The 15,942-nt window shown below is 48.0% G+C and overlaps 4 protein-coding genes across 4 annotated transcripts; 2 read left to right on the forward strand and 2 right to left on the reverse strand.

Moving 5' to 3' along the window:
• Window positions 1–157: 157 nt before the first annotated feature.
• Window positions 158–1,345, reverse strand: LOC120951340 (uncharacterized). The gene is made up of 2 exons (XM_040370006.2): window positions 729–1,345; window positions 158–662 (listed from the first exon to the last, which is right to left on the reverse strand). Exons 1-2 carry the CDS (start codon window positions 871–873, stop codon window positions 166–168), a joined length of 642 nt encoding a protein of 213 aa, XP_040225940.2. The 5' UTR covers window positions 874–1,345; the 3' UTR covers window positions 158–165.
• A 1,019-nt stretch (window positions 1,346–2,364) lies between these two features.
• Window positions 2,365–4,569, forward strand: LOC120961736 (uncharacterized). Its single transcript, XM_040385740.2, has 4 exons — window positions 2,365–3,088; window positions 3,178–3,622; window positions 3,699–3,842; window positions 3,919–4,569. The coding sequence occupies exons 1-4, from the start codon at window positions 2,950–2,952 to the stop codon at window positions 4,214–4,216; spliced, it is 1,026 nt and encodes a 341-aa protein (XP_040241674.2). The 5' UTR covers window positions 2,365–2,949; the 3' UTR covers window positions 4,217–4,569.
• LOC120961734 (nodal modulator 1) lies at window positions 4,473–8,421 on the reverse strand. The gene is made up of 3 exons (XM_040385738.2): window positions 8,147–8,421; window positions 7,495–8,050; window positions 4,473–7,422 (listed from the first exon to the last, which is right to left on the reverse strand). Exons 1-3 carry the CDS (start codon window positions 8,293–8,295, stop codon window positions 4,489–4,491), a joined length of 3,639 nt encoding a protein of 1,212 aa, XP_040241672.2. The 5' UTR covers window positions 8,296–8,421; the 3' UTR covers window positions 4,473–4,488.
• Window positions 8,422–8,852: 431 nt separating this feature from the next.
• LOC125908444 (uncharacterized) lies at window positions 8,853–10,419 on the forward strand. Its single transcript, XM_049611283.1, has 5 exons — window positions 8,853–9,147; window positions 9,202–9,314; window positions 9,388–9,467; window positions 9,562–9,865; window positions 9,951–10,419. Exons 2-4 carry the CDS (start codon window positions 9,305–9,307, stop codon window positions 9,823–9,825), a joined length of 354 nt encoding a protein of 117 aa, XP_049467240.1. The 5' UTR covers window positions 8,853–9,147; window positions 9,202–9,304; the 3' UTR covers window positions 9,826–9,865; window positions 9,951–10,419.
• The last annotated feature ends 5,523 nt before the right edge of the window (window positions 10,420–15,942 follow it).

The raw sequence follows: 15,942 nt of genomic DNA on the forward strand, positions 1-15,942 counted from the left end.
GCTCGCAGCTATCTTAAGCCCTTCACTAACGAAGCAATACTTCGCGACTACTCCATACACGTGAGACAAGCGCTTTGAAGATTTAATACGTAATTTATTTTAAAATTAACTCTTACAAACAGTGTAATAAATATCTTAACAACAATTTCCGCGTGAACCTCTTTCTTACCGTGGCCATCGCCAGTCATCTCCATCCGTATCACTTAGTGCATTTGGTTGCTGAAACCACCCGGCTGTTCCATCCTTTCTATGCGATAGCTCACACTGGTAAAGCTTGCGACATTGAGCCGAGCTACGAACGGTCGCTTTTGGACGATAGGCACGAAACACTTCATATCCTGGGGCGGCCAACGCTCTCCACAGCTCCGGCACCCGTTTGCCTTCGAGATAGAGCTCACACACGATGCGCCTTCGGCATGTGTCGTCTTCGATGTCGAGCTGGTTGAAAATTAGCTCCGCCAAGCCCGAATTCTCTTCGGAAATAGCTCTCCTCTTACGACGACCCCAACCAAAGCCTGGCGGCTGATGGTAGGTCGGTTCACCGGACCCGGTCCACTTGGACCAGTAGTACCCATCGCCGAACACGTGCATCGCCACCAGTACGATCCAGATCTTAAGCTTGATCGCGATGACCGTCGATAGGTCCGTGAACCAAGGCCACCCTGCAAGAAGGAAAGGAGATAACAGATTGCTAATACTCCCTTCAAATAGTGAACTAATCTACTTACAGTATCGGAAGATGTCTTCATAATGATCGTACCTGGCCTCAACCAGTGCACCCGCAGTGGAGTTAGATCCTTCCGTTCCCTCTCCAACGACGACAACCACTGCCGACAAAGCAAGCAGAGCGACAGCTGACAGGTAACGCTCCATCTCAGGATGGACGATCGTTTGAAAATGACCCGATCAGATGCTTCACCTCGATGCGATCGCCCAGTTGGCCGGAAAGGAAAACCAAAATAGAAGCATCTGACACAATCTTCTTCCTTCTCCAGCACCGCCAAACTCCAAAAGTTATGGTGCTAAATGTCGCATGTGTGGCAAGGAAGAAAGTACGCTACTTCCATATTGCGCATATCGCTGGTCTGGCGCTGTCTGGCGCTGTGGCTTAAAACGTTAAAGCATAATTAACACCATCCTTTAACTGGGGAGGGCGAGCGATGGGAGACATGTAGGCATGTTAGTAATCGGGATATTTTCTACCCGGAAAGTGGTGCACATTCACTTTCATTTCAGCACCACTTTTTGTTGACACTTTCTTATCGATCGCTGGTTTTCTAATGCACAGTGTGGTGAATATCGCAGTGCTGAAACTTCTTCGTGCTTACGGCCTTCTTTGCGTAACTTACGCAACTTAGAAACGGTGATGACGGTTACCGGAACCGGAGAATGGAAAAAGAGTGCTCGGTTGCGCAATTGGATTGCGTAAAGTTGTTCTTAACAATGATTCGTTTTTTTTCCTATCGTTGGGGTTCCACGGGGAATCGTTTTTGTTACCTTTGCATGATCAACCTTCTTCTTCTTCTTTGGCACAACAACCGCTGTCGGTCAAGGCCTGCCTGTACTCACTAGGGAAGTGAGCTTGGCTTTCAGTGACTTGTTGTTACCATAGCAGGATAGTCAGTCCTACGTATGGGGGCACGGTCTATTCGGGACTTGAACCCATGACGGGTATGTTAAGCCATGTTATGTTATGATCAACCATTGGTGTTTTAATTTGCATCTTCTTTGTTACTGCTTTTAGATAAGTTTATTTATTTATTTTTTTTTTTTTGGTTGTTTTCCTTTTTCTGTCTTTAATTTTTTATTACTATTTTAGCTTTGTTCACTTACTAGTTCTTTTTAGCGTATTTGTTGTTTGTTCAATTAATGCTAGCAACGTTTTTCAGTGCTTTAGTCTTTTGATTTGTTGTTGTTTATGTTTTAGTTTGAATATACTACTTGTAATTATTATGTGTTATTTGTTTGGTTTATGTACTATTAATTTGTTGGAATAGGTTTGCTATTTTGTTTATTAATTTATTTCTTTTTTTATATTTTATTTTTATATAATTTTGTTTAAGTGATTTATTTAATTTATTATATTGCATACTCTTACAGTTATATCTGTTTTTATGATTATTCTATTTCAATAACAATCATTTAATATTTCTTTTTATCTTAAAATATCGTCGTTTGTTAGTTAATTAATTCTCAGCTTGCAGTAAATAAAACTTTTTAGCATGATCATAAGTCCTATCTGCTCTCTAGCTCTATCAACCCTCTCCCAATCAAATACTTTTGTTTTGTGTATCAAAAGTAAGTCACACTTAAGCTAACCGTATTTACTAGACGAATCGTTCAGTAGCAACCAAACAATAGCTTCATTCAATATTAATTTATCCCTTCGATGCACCTCACCATACTCGGAGTATTTTGTGGAATTCTCATCCTCAATGATCCACATCGCCATCCAAAAAGGTAAAACAACAAGCTTTACCCGTTACCAAAAACATCTCCACGTGTTCGACGTTTCTGGTCCATATTTTGAGCCCTCCCTGAATATGGCATGGTTCCGATGGGGGATCGTGTTCCGCTAATTTCCACCCAGCGGAAGAAAGTGAGATGCCATCCCCCCACAGACACACATACACAACACCCGTCCGGAACCGGAGTGGCGCGGCAGTTGAGAATTAGCTTCAATTATTACAGAGATTCGTCGTTCAGCGTCGATGTGCGATGGCAGCCGTATAAAATGCTGCCCACCCATGCTTTTGGGTCGCATTCGCGCTACATCCGTGTGCCACAGTGAACGGGGACAAATTGTACAGTGATATTGGTGGGGTGAAGCGTGTGTGTTTATTTCGTGTTTGTGGAATAAAAGGATCAGCCAAACGTGTCTTTGTCGTTTCGTGTGCTATTATTGTTTGGTGGAAAATTGCGTTTGCGTGAAGTAGTGAACCGGTGATTATGGCTTTACTTAAGCAGCTGCTGCTAATGGCAGCCATGCTGGTGCTGGTGGTAGGACAAGATCTTGCCGAGTCAAACACGCGATCAGTTGATGAGGGTCGGCGAAGAAAGCGGTTCTATAAGTTCTTGTTCAAATCTCGTAAGTTTTGCTAATTTTAGCTTTTAAAGTGTGTGAAGAGGTTCCAAAGTGCTTACCTACCATTCCTTTCTTCCTTTCATTCGCACCAGTTGGTCCGATCCTTTCCACCCTCTCGACCGTGGTGCTCGTGAAGGCAAAGATCGTCCTGGTGGGTCTTTTTTTAGCTGGAATTTACTTCTTTGGGCACAAAATATTTCCGGGTGGCTTTTTCGGTTCATCGTTCATTAGCGAGACACCGCCACCGTTCCTGGAGTCGAGCCCGTACACCAGCTACCATTCGGGGCACGAGATCATCTCCAGCTACCCGGGACCGGAGCCGACGTTCACCAGCTTTGACCACTCGTCGAGCAGTTACGGCACACCGGCTTCCTCGTACGGGCCACCTTCGAACGCTTATCTGCCACCGACGTCCGACACTTCGTCCTACTCCTCCTACTCGAAGTACAGTGGAACGAGGCGCAAGCGTGATGCTGAGGCGGGTAGACAGCAAACGGCCGGAAGTGATGCGAATGAGGATGAACTGGAAGAAAATGAGTAAGTTTGTAAGGGTGAAGCAACGAAAAATACTGTTTTGTTACACCGAATAAGCTCTCTTCCTTCTCTTGTACAGGATGTACTGGACGGACACACTAACCGATATGACCTTCCGCTTTCTGGGCGTGAATCGACGCGTCTGTCGGAAGCGGTTCGTGTGCGAGTTTGATTTCCAAGCGCGGCGGAACCCGCTCCTCCTCTTCGTCACACGTGCCATTGGGTAGGTTGAGAAGGACGCGCACACGCAAACTAAACGAGTCTTTTAATTAATTACTCACATTGCTTAACATTGCTAGCCGTGATGTGTTCCACAACTATCGTGACGCTGGTGATGAGAAGGCGGCCAGCTACAGTGACTGTGGCCGCATCTACGAGGACTGCAAGGTGCCGAAGAGGAAAAAGTTCGCCCGTCGACCGGTTCGCCCTGTAGGCCCTCAGCAGCAGCAGCATTGGTCGTCGTCTGATCCGGTTGATGATATGCAGGAGAATGAAATTGATTCGACCGCTTCGACGTACGAAACTACCACAGTTAGCCCTGGCAGAAGCAAACTGATTCTGCTCCCGAAGCGTCCGAATCGCTTCCGAAGAAACTAACTCGGGGGTTCGTCGCTTAGCAGTTTCGTGAAGCGTGATTTAGCTGTAACTAAGAGGATAATCTATTTATTTATTTATTTATTGCAATTTAAAGAAAGGCAAAATAAAAGGAAAATAAAATAAATTAAAAACCGTTTTTTTTTTCATTACTACCACACACCACACCATGTCGTCCCTTTATTTTTCTTCGAAATGATTCATGTCTGACTACAACACACCCCTCTTTGCGTGCTACACGATGATTGCCTCTCTACCGATGACGCAGGCCTTTTCTAGGACACTTTTTTGGTTTTCTTCTTCTTCATCCCATCGATAGTGGACGCAAGGACGTCGATGTCGCGCGTATCGATGTGTCCGCCATCGTTCTTCTGCTCCTTGCCGGTAGGTCGCCGGTTGCTCATCGCACCACCGGCCAGTGTGCCCACCTTCGCCCAGGCCATGCCGAGCAGCTCGAACGCCAGCTCCTGCTTGAAGAACACGAACCCGATCAGCGCGATCAGCACGATCGCGGACAGGGAGCTCTGGTTGAGATCGCCCTCGGCCGTGCGCAGCTCCGGCTCGAACGGCAGCTCCGCGTAGAAGCTGCTCGCGTTCGCCACGAACGACACCGCCGACAGGCTGTAGCGGTAGCTCTTCTCCGACAGCGTGCTCGTCAGCTCGATGTGGTAGCTCTTGCCGTCGAACGGTATGCGCGGGAAGAACACCATAATGCCTGGGTTGATCTTGGACTTCGGGTTGAGCGGTGGCTCGATGCGCTGCGTGTGCACGGGCGAATCACTTCCCTTCCGGTACAGGGCAATCTTGAGCGTCTTGTAGTGTTCGTTCTGCGACGCAACTACACGCACCGTCACATCGACGAACGCGAGCGGGCTGATCGCGATCAGATTGACGTCACGCGTGTCCGCCTTCCCAACCGTCACGAGTCGTTCGCGCGGAATGGATCGATCGACGGCCGCCGTCGGTCCGGCACCAGTGCGCACGCGCACCCGATACTGGCAGCCGGGCGTTAGACCGCGGATCCTATACTGACCGTTAAACTCACTCGTCGCTTCCTCGAGCACGCTGCCGCACGACTCATCCGACACCGCCTCGACCGCCACGTTCGGGAACGGTTCACCGTTGAGCGAGGTGAGCGAACCGTAGATGGAAAACTGTGTCCGCTGGCCGACCAGCTCCTCCTGCACGGTCGCACCCTCCTGCACCGTGATCAGCCGCGAGTTGGGCCGGAACTCGTACTCCTTCATCATCGCGCGCAGATAGTACTCGCTGGGCGACAGCGAGTGGAACTTGATCGTACCGTCCTCACCGGTGACCATGTTTTTGCGGTAGCTTTCCGCCCCGGACAGGGAGAGCAACACGCCCGCCAACCGGTTACCTGCGTCATCCTTTACCGTGACGATGATTTCGCACAGCTTGTGACCGCTGAACGAGCTGGTGGTGCGATCGAAGGCGGAAAACACGTACGATTCCTTCTCGGCGGACAGTTCTACCGCGAGGGATGGATCGATTGGACCGAACCGGAACTCGCCACGTTCGTCGGTGAGCGCTACCTGCGATGCGAGATCGGCATTCTTCGGGAAGAACAGCGTAATGGTCGCATCCTTCACCGGGGGATCGGTGCGTCCGTTGATCAGCAGTCCTTTCGTCGCTCTCAGCTTCGTTGAAACGTCCGCACAGTCGCTTCCACCCGTCACAACCAGCTGCGTTGGGTTGAACAGCATGATTTCGCTCTGCGGGACAAGCGTGACGCGCTCACCGTGCTCGAGGAAAAACTCCTTCCGATACACATACCCTCCATCAGCCCGTCCATCGGTCAGTTCGAGCTCGACAAGCTCCCCGGTCGAATCGCCATCACGTACCACCCGGACACGGTACTGTTCCTTCGCCTCCGCTACCAGCTTCACCACATTCCGGTGGCTCTTGGCATTGACCGAGATGGGAACGGTGCTGGCGGTACTGAATTCAGTCGCCGTCGCCTCCTCAAACCGATGGCATCCGCTCAAGCGCATCTCGTACGTACCGGCACGCTTCACGCAGAACATGTTCATGCCGGCGGTCAGTACGATCTCTTCCTCCTTGCTCGGGGTGGCCCCCGTTTCCTCGCGTGCGGCGGTGTCCTTATACCGGTAAGCCATGGTTGCACCGTGGCTCGACAGGATCGACACGATGTAGCCCGTCTGCACGAAGGCCGGCACCGACTCCTTGGCCGTCTTGATGTTAATCTTCACCGTGTTCGATTGCCAGCAGAGCTTCGAGCTCGGGACGCTCACTTCGTAGCTCCCGGGCAGTACGTTCTGGAAGCTGTAGCTCCCGGCATCCGATACCGCCGCATTTACCGCCTGGCCAACCGCATTTCCACTACCATCGAGTGCTTGCAGCGTCACCGCAAGCTCACCGCACGATTCCCGCCGCCCCAAACAACGTACCTCACCCGTGACGGTGGCACGCAGCTGCGAAAACACAATCCCCTCAACCGGCGAGTAGTTGACCTCGATCGTTTGCGTGACTGGGAAAAACTGAATGCCGCTCGCGTGCTCCGCATCACTCGTCAGCACCTGCACCGTGTACGCGCCATTCTCGAGGTACGTGCACCACTCCCCGCTACCTTCCCGGCTCGTCACCTCCACCATCATGGTGGACGCTTTCTTCGTGATTGCGACGCGGTGCGCCTTCTTCGACACGACCTGCCCGCAAACCTTAAACCCGGACACAAGCACATCCGGCAGCGACGGGTTGGCGAGCGACACCTTCACGATGTGGTCCTTAAACTGCAGATCGTCCGCCTGCACCTGGATCGTGTACGTGCCGGGCTGGATGTTTTCCAGCGTGTACGCACCGTCCTGCCCGGTGGTGGCAATTTCGCGCCCATTTAGCTTGACCCGCGCATTCGCTACACTGGCACCGTTGGGGGAGCGCAGCACGCGACCCGACACACTGAACCCGGTCACTTCGAAGTTTTCCTTCACCCGCACACCATCGTTGCCGACCACCAGCTCGACGGCTTCGGGGCGAATGTGGAACTTGATCTTGCTGTCGCTAAAGTGCGGCCGGACGAGATACTTGCCGCGGGGCACGCCCGCAAACAGATACTGGCCGGTGTTTTTGTTCGGTGTGGCAAAGCAGAGCGGGTTCGTTTCGTACGCTTTGTTGGCGGCGTTCGGTACGGATGGCACGGTTTCGGAAGAGCATTTGGCAGTGGATTTTTGCTGTACAGAAAATGGGTCGAAGGGTAAAGCGTTAGTAATAGGTTAGGACGTGTTGTACGAATTATTACTCACGCCTTGGCTGCTGTACAGCAGGAATCCGACCGCAGCGAACGGTTGACCATCGCTGAACACGCTACCCTCCACATCGAAGCCTGCCACAACGAGCGATCCAGCCGGGATCTCGGTGTTGCCCGAGGCCACCGTTACCTTGTACTCCGGGCGCTCAAAGTGCCACCGCTGGTGCTGGACCTTCACCACATACCGGCCCGGTTTGATCGGTGTGAACGAAAACACACCGTTTCCGTTCGTGATCGTTTGGCCGATACGGCTCCCGTCCTCCGCCACCAGCTCGACCCGCACGTTGCGCGCCCCTGCCTCCGGTGCACCCTGGAACTCGACGCGCCCGGTAATGCCGAACCCCTTGAACAGGAAGTTCACATCCTTGCCCTGGCTGCACACGTCCGTCTGGCCGTCGAACTTGATTTCCACCTGTTCCGGTTCGAAGCTCCAACCGGGTGGTGGTATCACCTTCAGCACATAGCTGCCCTTATCATACACCGGGATGAAGTAGTACCCGTTCGACGGTGAACATTCCGTTTTGATCTTTAAGCTGCCCTGTGGGGTGAATCTAGCAAGGGAAGTACCAGAATGAAAATTTAATTTGCGGACGTTGGCACTGTTGGGGAGAGTTAGTTAATTCAATTAACTGAAAGGGAAGACTTACAGGCCGACCTCCACCTTGCTGAGATCCAGTTCGGAGTTAACATTTTTCACAAAACCCCCGCAGCCGAACACTTCGTTGGCCGTGCCGGGCTGCACCACCACCGCCAGCAGGAGCCCCAGCGCCAAACCTAGCACCGCAGAACGCACCATTTTCTGCGGCCGATTTGTGTGATGAAAATGGGGTTGAAATTGGACGAGATCCCTCCTCGCGGTGCGATACGATGTGATTTCGTGCTTTTTCTCACGGCGATTGCACGGGGCCAATGTGACAGAACAGGTGTGATGTGCAGTGTGGCCAGATTATTTTGGCGGTTTTCGGTAGGCGCATCAAAATTTTATCGGTAGTTTTCGGTAGGTTAAAACTCGAAACTTAACTCGAGTTGAAAAAAGTGAAAGCGAAAGAAGTGTTAAGCGTGATGGGGGGGGGGGGGGGGGGTTCTAATCCGCAAAATTAAAGTTCCATTTCAAAAGAATATGCATCCTTTACTTAGGATATGGAGTAGATTTGGTTCAGCGGTTACACAAATGAAGGTCTTTCTGAAGTGTTGATATGAAAATGGTACTAGGAATTCTAAACCAAAGAATAACTAAGATGCTCATTTTTTTTTTCTCAGTGGTGGCAAGTTCTTTTTCTAGGGGCTCCACCCGACCGCTTAGGGCCACTGCAGTGCTCCATTGGATACGATTTTATCGTACGTGCTGTAATTTGATTTTCGCTGCATTATTTAGATTCCCGGCAAACAATGCGAGGGTTGGTGAGGTACCTCTCGCTCTAATTTCTCTAGTCTAGTCTAGTTGCCTCGCTTCCTCCTATAGCGATTCTGTCGAGCTGAGCTTTCACGTCCCTCACCACCGATCTCCTTCCTACCCCTCGCCTAAGATCGTCTGACGTCTCGCCTGACACCTTTCGTTGTGTTGGTGCTATGCGGCTGCTGTCACTGTAGAAGTCAGGTTGTGTGTGTGTAAAAAAACGTAAACAGTGTTGTTGGCTGATCAATTTTGGTAAGTTTTTTAATAATTAAGTTCTTAATTTTATGTAAGTAAGTGCCATTTTAGCTAAATTAAGTGGTAGAAGTCCTGCCCAATGCGTGCTGGCTCCGTCGGAAGCGGTACGTGCATGTACCGGCGTAGGAAAGTGGTGTGGTGAACAACACAGCACATGACAGCAGGTAAGTGTTATCCAGCGATTATCATGATGAAGAAACATTATTTTAATAGACTATGACCTCTTTTAACTTGCAGATAAAATGCAGAAACGATATGGGCCTGCCGCGGGTGTTTGCCACTGTACGTTGCATTGTATATGTGATGCGGTATGTTCGGTATGTAAGCGGACCACGAAAGAAGAAGAAGATTGTTTGGCGAAGCTAGGGATTAGGATGCTAATCATGGTGTTTTTTTTTCCTTTTTTTGCAGCCAATTTTCCTCTATCCTGGAACGTGGGCTTACGATGAACCATTAAAGAACATCCTCCGGGAGCTGTACGGCGACGAATCGGGCTCTACCAGCACAACACGCCAGAGGCCCAGTCGGCACCGGGTGCCCCGATTGCGCCGTCAGACGGTGTCGAGCGCGCTCGTTCACAACGTTCGGGGCAGGAATTCAACCCTTCGTATCTGCATTATCCGCTGCCCCACAATAGCTGCAGCAGCAACAGGACCGAACCGACCGCACTACTGATTGCGGTCAAATTTCCTGGCAGGAGAAAAAAACCCCACAAGTGAGTTCCTTGTAGATGCACTATTGCTACATCTAAATCTGTTGTTTTATCTTCCCTCTAAAACAAATGTTTTATATTCCCTCAGGTGTATCGATTGCATCGACGGTCGCTCGCTGACGGCACCAACATGCCACTGAATAACCCCGGAAAGGCGACAAACATCACGACATCACGTTAATAGTGTTATTGTGTTAATTGAACAAAATTGATGTTAACGAGTTAAGTTTAATTTTAAGTGCGCTTTAAGGCATAAATCGATATGCCTAATTTTAAGTTAAGTGTTTTGACATGCGCGTGTGTGTGAAGGGGCGAAATAAGCACTAAGCAAACTAAGCGGCCGCGTAGGGCCCCGTGGTCTTGAGGGGGCCCAAAAAAGGAACTCACCCCCCACTCGCAAGTTAAATTGCTACTAAATCCTTCTCTAGTTTAGAATATTTCCCTGCTAGACGCTTAAACCAAGCCTACATTTGTGTGACTGCTTAGGGCCTCTACTCGTATGTGCGGCTTTTACACAACATTTAAGATAAATAAATTTAGTTTATATTATCATTAAACTCTACGCATTTTTAAAGGGGGAATAAAGATGATGACATATATTTAGTTTGTTAGAAGGTTTGTATGCACGTTCAGTAGTTTATTTTATCTGGATTCTTTGCGGACAGCTTTTCGATTGCGCATGTCGCTTTGCCTCGTCTTGTGTTTTACAAACCCCAACAGCAAGGGTGCGGCTAGTCTATCATTGGATTAACCTGGTGGATCTGGTAGCTTGTAGCGCACCATACTCGCCTGTCCGCGATGGGTAGGCCCAGTGGCGGATTTAGGGTGTTGGGGGCCCTAAGCGTTAAAAGGAGTGGAGGCCCCCCGGTTGGTGTCGAGCGGGGGAGGGGAGGGGGGGGTGCATATTGTTGCACTAGGTTTTGAATCAAACACACTTCAATGGTTCAATGCTGGCCGAGGGGCGGGTGTGCTCAGAATCCCTGTTTATGAGTCTGGGCCCCTATAGTTTATGAGTCCCTTCATCCATGGGGCCCCTAACTAGCACAGAAGCTGAGACTTGCTGAGACATTGTACTGTACACATTGTTCTATATGCTGGACTTCCTTACACGGGGCCCCTACATTGACGGGGCCCCCCGCGGCCGCTCAGTCCGCGCACCGTTAAATCCGCCACTGGGTAGGCCATGTCATACCCCTGGTACTGAACGATCCAGCCCATAGTCGTTCGCAAGGACAGACAAAACGGTGTGTCAGAGAATGTGTAACAGATGGTATAAGATGGGTACCTGCGGGTGAGAGAGTCCGTTTCTAACGTTTTATTATCAGTTGGTGACACGTTCAAATGGATGTGCGCAGATCACGGCCCGATCCTGAGGGCTCACCGTTGAAAAAGGCGCTGTCAGCGTGTGATGTCCTCAATGAGGATCTTGAAACAGAACCGAGAGTGGCCATTCAGCCCCCCCGTATGTGTTTTTGTATGTGGCTTTCTTCTTCTTCTTCCTTATGTAGGTGGCTTATAATCATCTTTTAAAAGAAATAAACCAAAGAGCTGTTGAACGACGTTTATGCGTTGTTTTGTCGCACATTTTGTGTTATTTTTATGCGGACACGGAAAGAAAAATGAACTGGATGCATTTCAGATGTAAGGGTTGTAAATAAAGGATATATACAGTGGCGGATTAAGGGTATCGGGGCGGTAACCCCTAGGCGGTAAGACGAGTTGAGGCCCCCTGTAAATGGTAAATGGTGGTCCGTGGGGGGGGGGGGGGGGGGGGGAGGTGGTAGCGGCATTAAACTGGCTGTTGAGAGTTTGAACGCCGTCGGGGGGGGCCTACGATCATCAGTCACAGGTTCTAAAATTGATTCGCCAGCCTCGGGGCCCCAACGTCCATCCTTCCGGGGGCCCTTGTCGCTGGTACTCTGTCCATACGGCATACTATAGAATGGCGATCTACGGGGCCCCTTATTCGGCGGGGCCCCAGGCGACCGCCTAGTCCGCCTACCGTTAGATCCGCCACTGGATGAGGATGATAATATCATGCCCGTCATAGGTTCAAGCCTCATATAGACGGTCCCCTCGTAGTAAGGACTGGCCAGCCGGATGTGTGGTACTAAAAAGACGCAAAAGCTTGCATTGGCTGGCATGACCAGGTAGATGGATACGGCAAATAGAAGAAGAAGAAACAGGAAAATGGAAAGCAGCAGTCTGTAGAAGCTTCGGTTGAGACCTTTGCTGTTAAAGAAGAGAGAAATGTCGTTGCATGTGGATGGAATGATGAGATTGTGGGTGGTTCGGGTGATGAATGGTTGGGAGCGGAGATGAATGAATTGGCGAAGCCAGTTTACCTCTTTCCATGCGTTGTATGAGGAATCAATGAAAATAGTCAAATCGTATTTGAATTATGGGTGAATTTTCGGGAATATCAGGAAAGAAAAAAATGCGACATTTTTTAACACATGAGTACATTTTCTCATATGGCCGTTAAAACCAGCTTACATCGGGTTGAGATCACCATTGGAGTATCACACTTGATAAAAAATCAAATTTCCGGTACGGAATTATTCCTTCACTTTCGCTCGTTTGAAATTGGCTTCATAACCGTTGATCGACATGGCGATCAAATGGCCACATCAGAAACGGCACGGAACGGCAACCACCAGCATAGCACAAATATTGCTTCAACACCAGAATTGATCGGCTCTCGCATCGTCAAGGTCACAGGTAAAACCAAATACACTACATATATATGTACCAATCGCCAATTCAAGATACAACTACAACCCTACCATATACCAGTACCAGCTGATGAGCTATCGCACTCAAGCGAGCGGTGCGCGCAAATAAGAGGAAGGGGCCTGAAGGAAGAGAGGACAGGGGAAGGCACCGGGAGAGAGAGTGTGTGTGGTCAAAATTTTTGGCCATTTAAATTTTGTCCACCAACACCGTTGCATTTCGGAGCTTTTTTCTTGCCAGAAAGAGATAGCCATACACTTGACATACAGCTGTCTCGCTCATATGACATTTCCAAGGCTCGCAAGCTCTTTAATGCGAGGGCTCTGGAGCAGTGAACTTGTATGGCGTGCGAGCCCTCGCGCGCCCTCGCAAATCGCTGTCACTTGCACTGCGGGTTGATTTGATTGTTTGGCTGAGTTTCATCGTTCAATGATTACAAAAAATTGAGATTTTTTCCTTCAAACCCAAATATATACACATCGGTATTTCTGGTCACTTTGCCCACAGGGCAAGGCGAGCTTTTGCCGGCCACCGTCGCAAAACCGTCGCAAAACGTCAAAACCGGCGTCGCATGTACTGCAAACCGACGTCGCCAGCGAGCGAAACTCGCAACGATTTCGAGGCGCTGGCGACGGTCGTTTTTGACGTTTTGCGACGGTTATTGACCTTTCGAGCGAGCTTTTGCCCTGCGAGCCAGTGTGGCCAGATTATATTGGCAGATTTCGGCAGGAGCACTGTTGAGAACGCAACCATTTAACCTTCGTTGCTAAGACCAAAAATACACCCTCATCTTTATGACCACCTACCCGGGTAGGTCATACATTTTGTATGGGAGTTTGCATTTCTGGATGGTAAATTGATCATATCTTTTGTTTTAATTATTGAAATAACTTCAAATTTTCAAGAAAGCTGCATGTAGAAAATTACACCGGGTGTGAAATTGGAGGAAAACTTGTGATATTTTGGGAATAAGAAAATAACGTGTAAACGGTTGAACTGTCACTTTGCTAATGTTTATTCACTTGTCTGTTTGAGTTCATTTGTACACGCTATAATTCATTGCATAGTTCAGTTCATCCTCATCTAGTTCCTTGTTTATATTGTAGCCTTCAAGTGTTGTCTGTTTCTAATCCCGTTACCCATAATTCATGCCATTATGAAATTCAAAGTAAGTAAGTAAGTACATAAAACTTTGTTCTTTCCAGTATAAAAAAATAGGAATTTTCCTAATTATTTTTCATATACAGGCGGTCCCCAAGATACACCCGACTTCAAGCTTTCCTGAAAATTTGAAGTTATTTCAATAACTAAAACAGAAGATATGATCAATTTACCACGCAAAAGAGCAATTTCTCATACAAAATGTATGACCTATACGGGTAGGTGATCATAAAGATGGGGGTGTATTTTTGGTCATAGAAACAAAGGTAAAATGCAAAATGAGTTGATATATCAGGTGGGTTTATCCAGTGCAATTTGACGTCTAAAAACGAAAGTAGGAAGAAACCCTGGTTTGACAGTTAGATTCATAACAAACTGGATGCTTTGATGATTTTTCTATGGATTCACTACTAAATTTATCCAAAATTTTCACAATTTTACTCGATATTTGAGATATTTCGATGGTCTGTTGAACAGGAGCAAAGGACATATGCACTGGCACTCTGATAAATTCCTCACTTTCAGTATAAATTCATATTTGGTTCGCTTGGTACACTTCTCCTTGCTCGCTGACTGAACGGATTCAATAATCGTTTCCTATAAATCAGATTTTGCTAGGGAACTGTGTTGTCCCCAAGCGCCACAGATTAAGCTTAAACGACTGGAAAATTTAATATCCATAGTGTAAACTATGTAAATGTTACCTTAGTTTTATATACGTCTCAGAATCATACGTCAACCATTAAGAACCTTGATTCTGCTGTCACACTGACAATTGTCGAAACGCAATGAAGAAGAACAATAAAGATGGAGACAGATCGAGTTGAACATTCGAGCAAGAAACAACTTCAGCCTTCCGTTATTATCTTCAGTCATTTTATAACCTTTTACAATATAAAAAAATGAAAGCTCCACAGCTTCATTGGTTTGATCAATAGATGGTGTATTACAACTCATCATTATATTGCTATCCTTTTCTTGCAATGTGTTTCGACAAGTTTTATCTTATCATGACCAATATAGCCTTCTAACTTTCTGAGCAAAAATCTATATGAATGGTCGTGTGGTCAGATACGCGAGTATCAAAACCAAGGACCATTACTCAAATCTCTTTTTCTTCAGTGCTGGTGGTTTCCGTTGGAGTTCAGTATTTAAGCAATCGTTACGCCGTTCTAGTTCTAGCGATGCATAACGTCAATGCGAAACCATACAACAGTACAGAGGAAATGAGAAAGCTCTCCTCCAAGCGATGAAGCTCAACTGGTTGGGGTATCTCTCCAACAGATAGCGCCACAAGCTTTTTTGCTATTTTTAGAATGCATGAGTCGTTTGCCGTCTGCTAAACGAAGTCTTTCTATGTTCCGTTTAGGTAGAGAACTTGAGTCGTTTAGAAGTCGTTTAGTGGTCGTTTAGTGGATTTGTGACACTTGGGTTGTTATCCAGTAATCTTCAGATCATCATTTTAATCCAAGAACTGGCCGTCGCGTAGGTTTTTTTGGCTTCTTTCTTCGTGTTACGCCTGAGCAAAACCACATACAATTTCTGCGAGATTTTGTTTAAACTTCAAGGCATACTAGATTTTGTTATGGAACAAACCATCAAATTGTGTGTCGATGTATTGGTGAGAAAGAACACCATAAGCCCACCTGATATATACACCTACTTTGGTTGAATGGTTACGTTCGCAACAGTGCTCCTGCCGAAATCTGCCAATATAATCTGGCCACACTGGCTCGCAGGGCAAAAGCTCGCTCGAAAGGTCAATAACCGTCGCAAAACGTCAAAAACGACCGTCGCCAGCGCCTCGAAATCGTTGCGAGTTTCGCTCGCTGGCGACGTCGGTTTGCAGTACATGCGACGCCGGTTTTGACGTTTTGCGACGGTTTTGCGACGGTGGCCGGCAAAAGCTCGCCTTGCCCTGTGGGCAAAGTGACCAGAAATACCGATGTGTATATATTTGGGTTTGAAGGAAAAAATCTCAATTTTTTGTAATCATTGAACGATGAAACTCAGCCAAACAATCAAATCAATCTAAATAATGCAGCGAAAATCAAATTACAGCACGTACGATAAAATCGTATCCAATGGAGCACTGCAGTGGCCCTAAGCGGTCGGGTGGAGCCCCTAGAAAAAGAACTTGCCACCACTGAGAAAAAAAAATGAGCATCTTAGTTATTCTTTGGTTT

The sequence above is a fragment of the Anopheles coluzzii genome, chromosome 2, assembly GCF_943734685.1.
Source record: "Anopheles coluzzii chromosome 2, AcolN3, whole genome shotgun sequence".
In the NCBI taxonomy this organism is placed as follows: Eukaryota; Metazoa; Arthropoda; class Insecta; order Diptera; family Culicidae; genus Anopheles; species Anopheles coluzzii.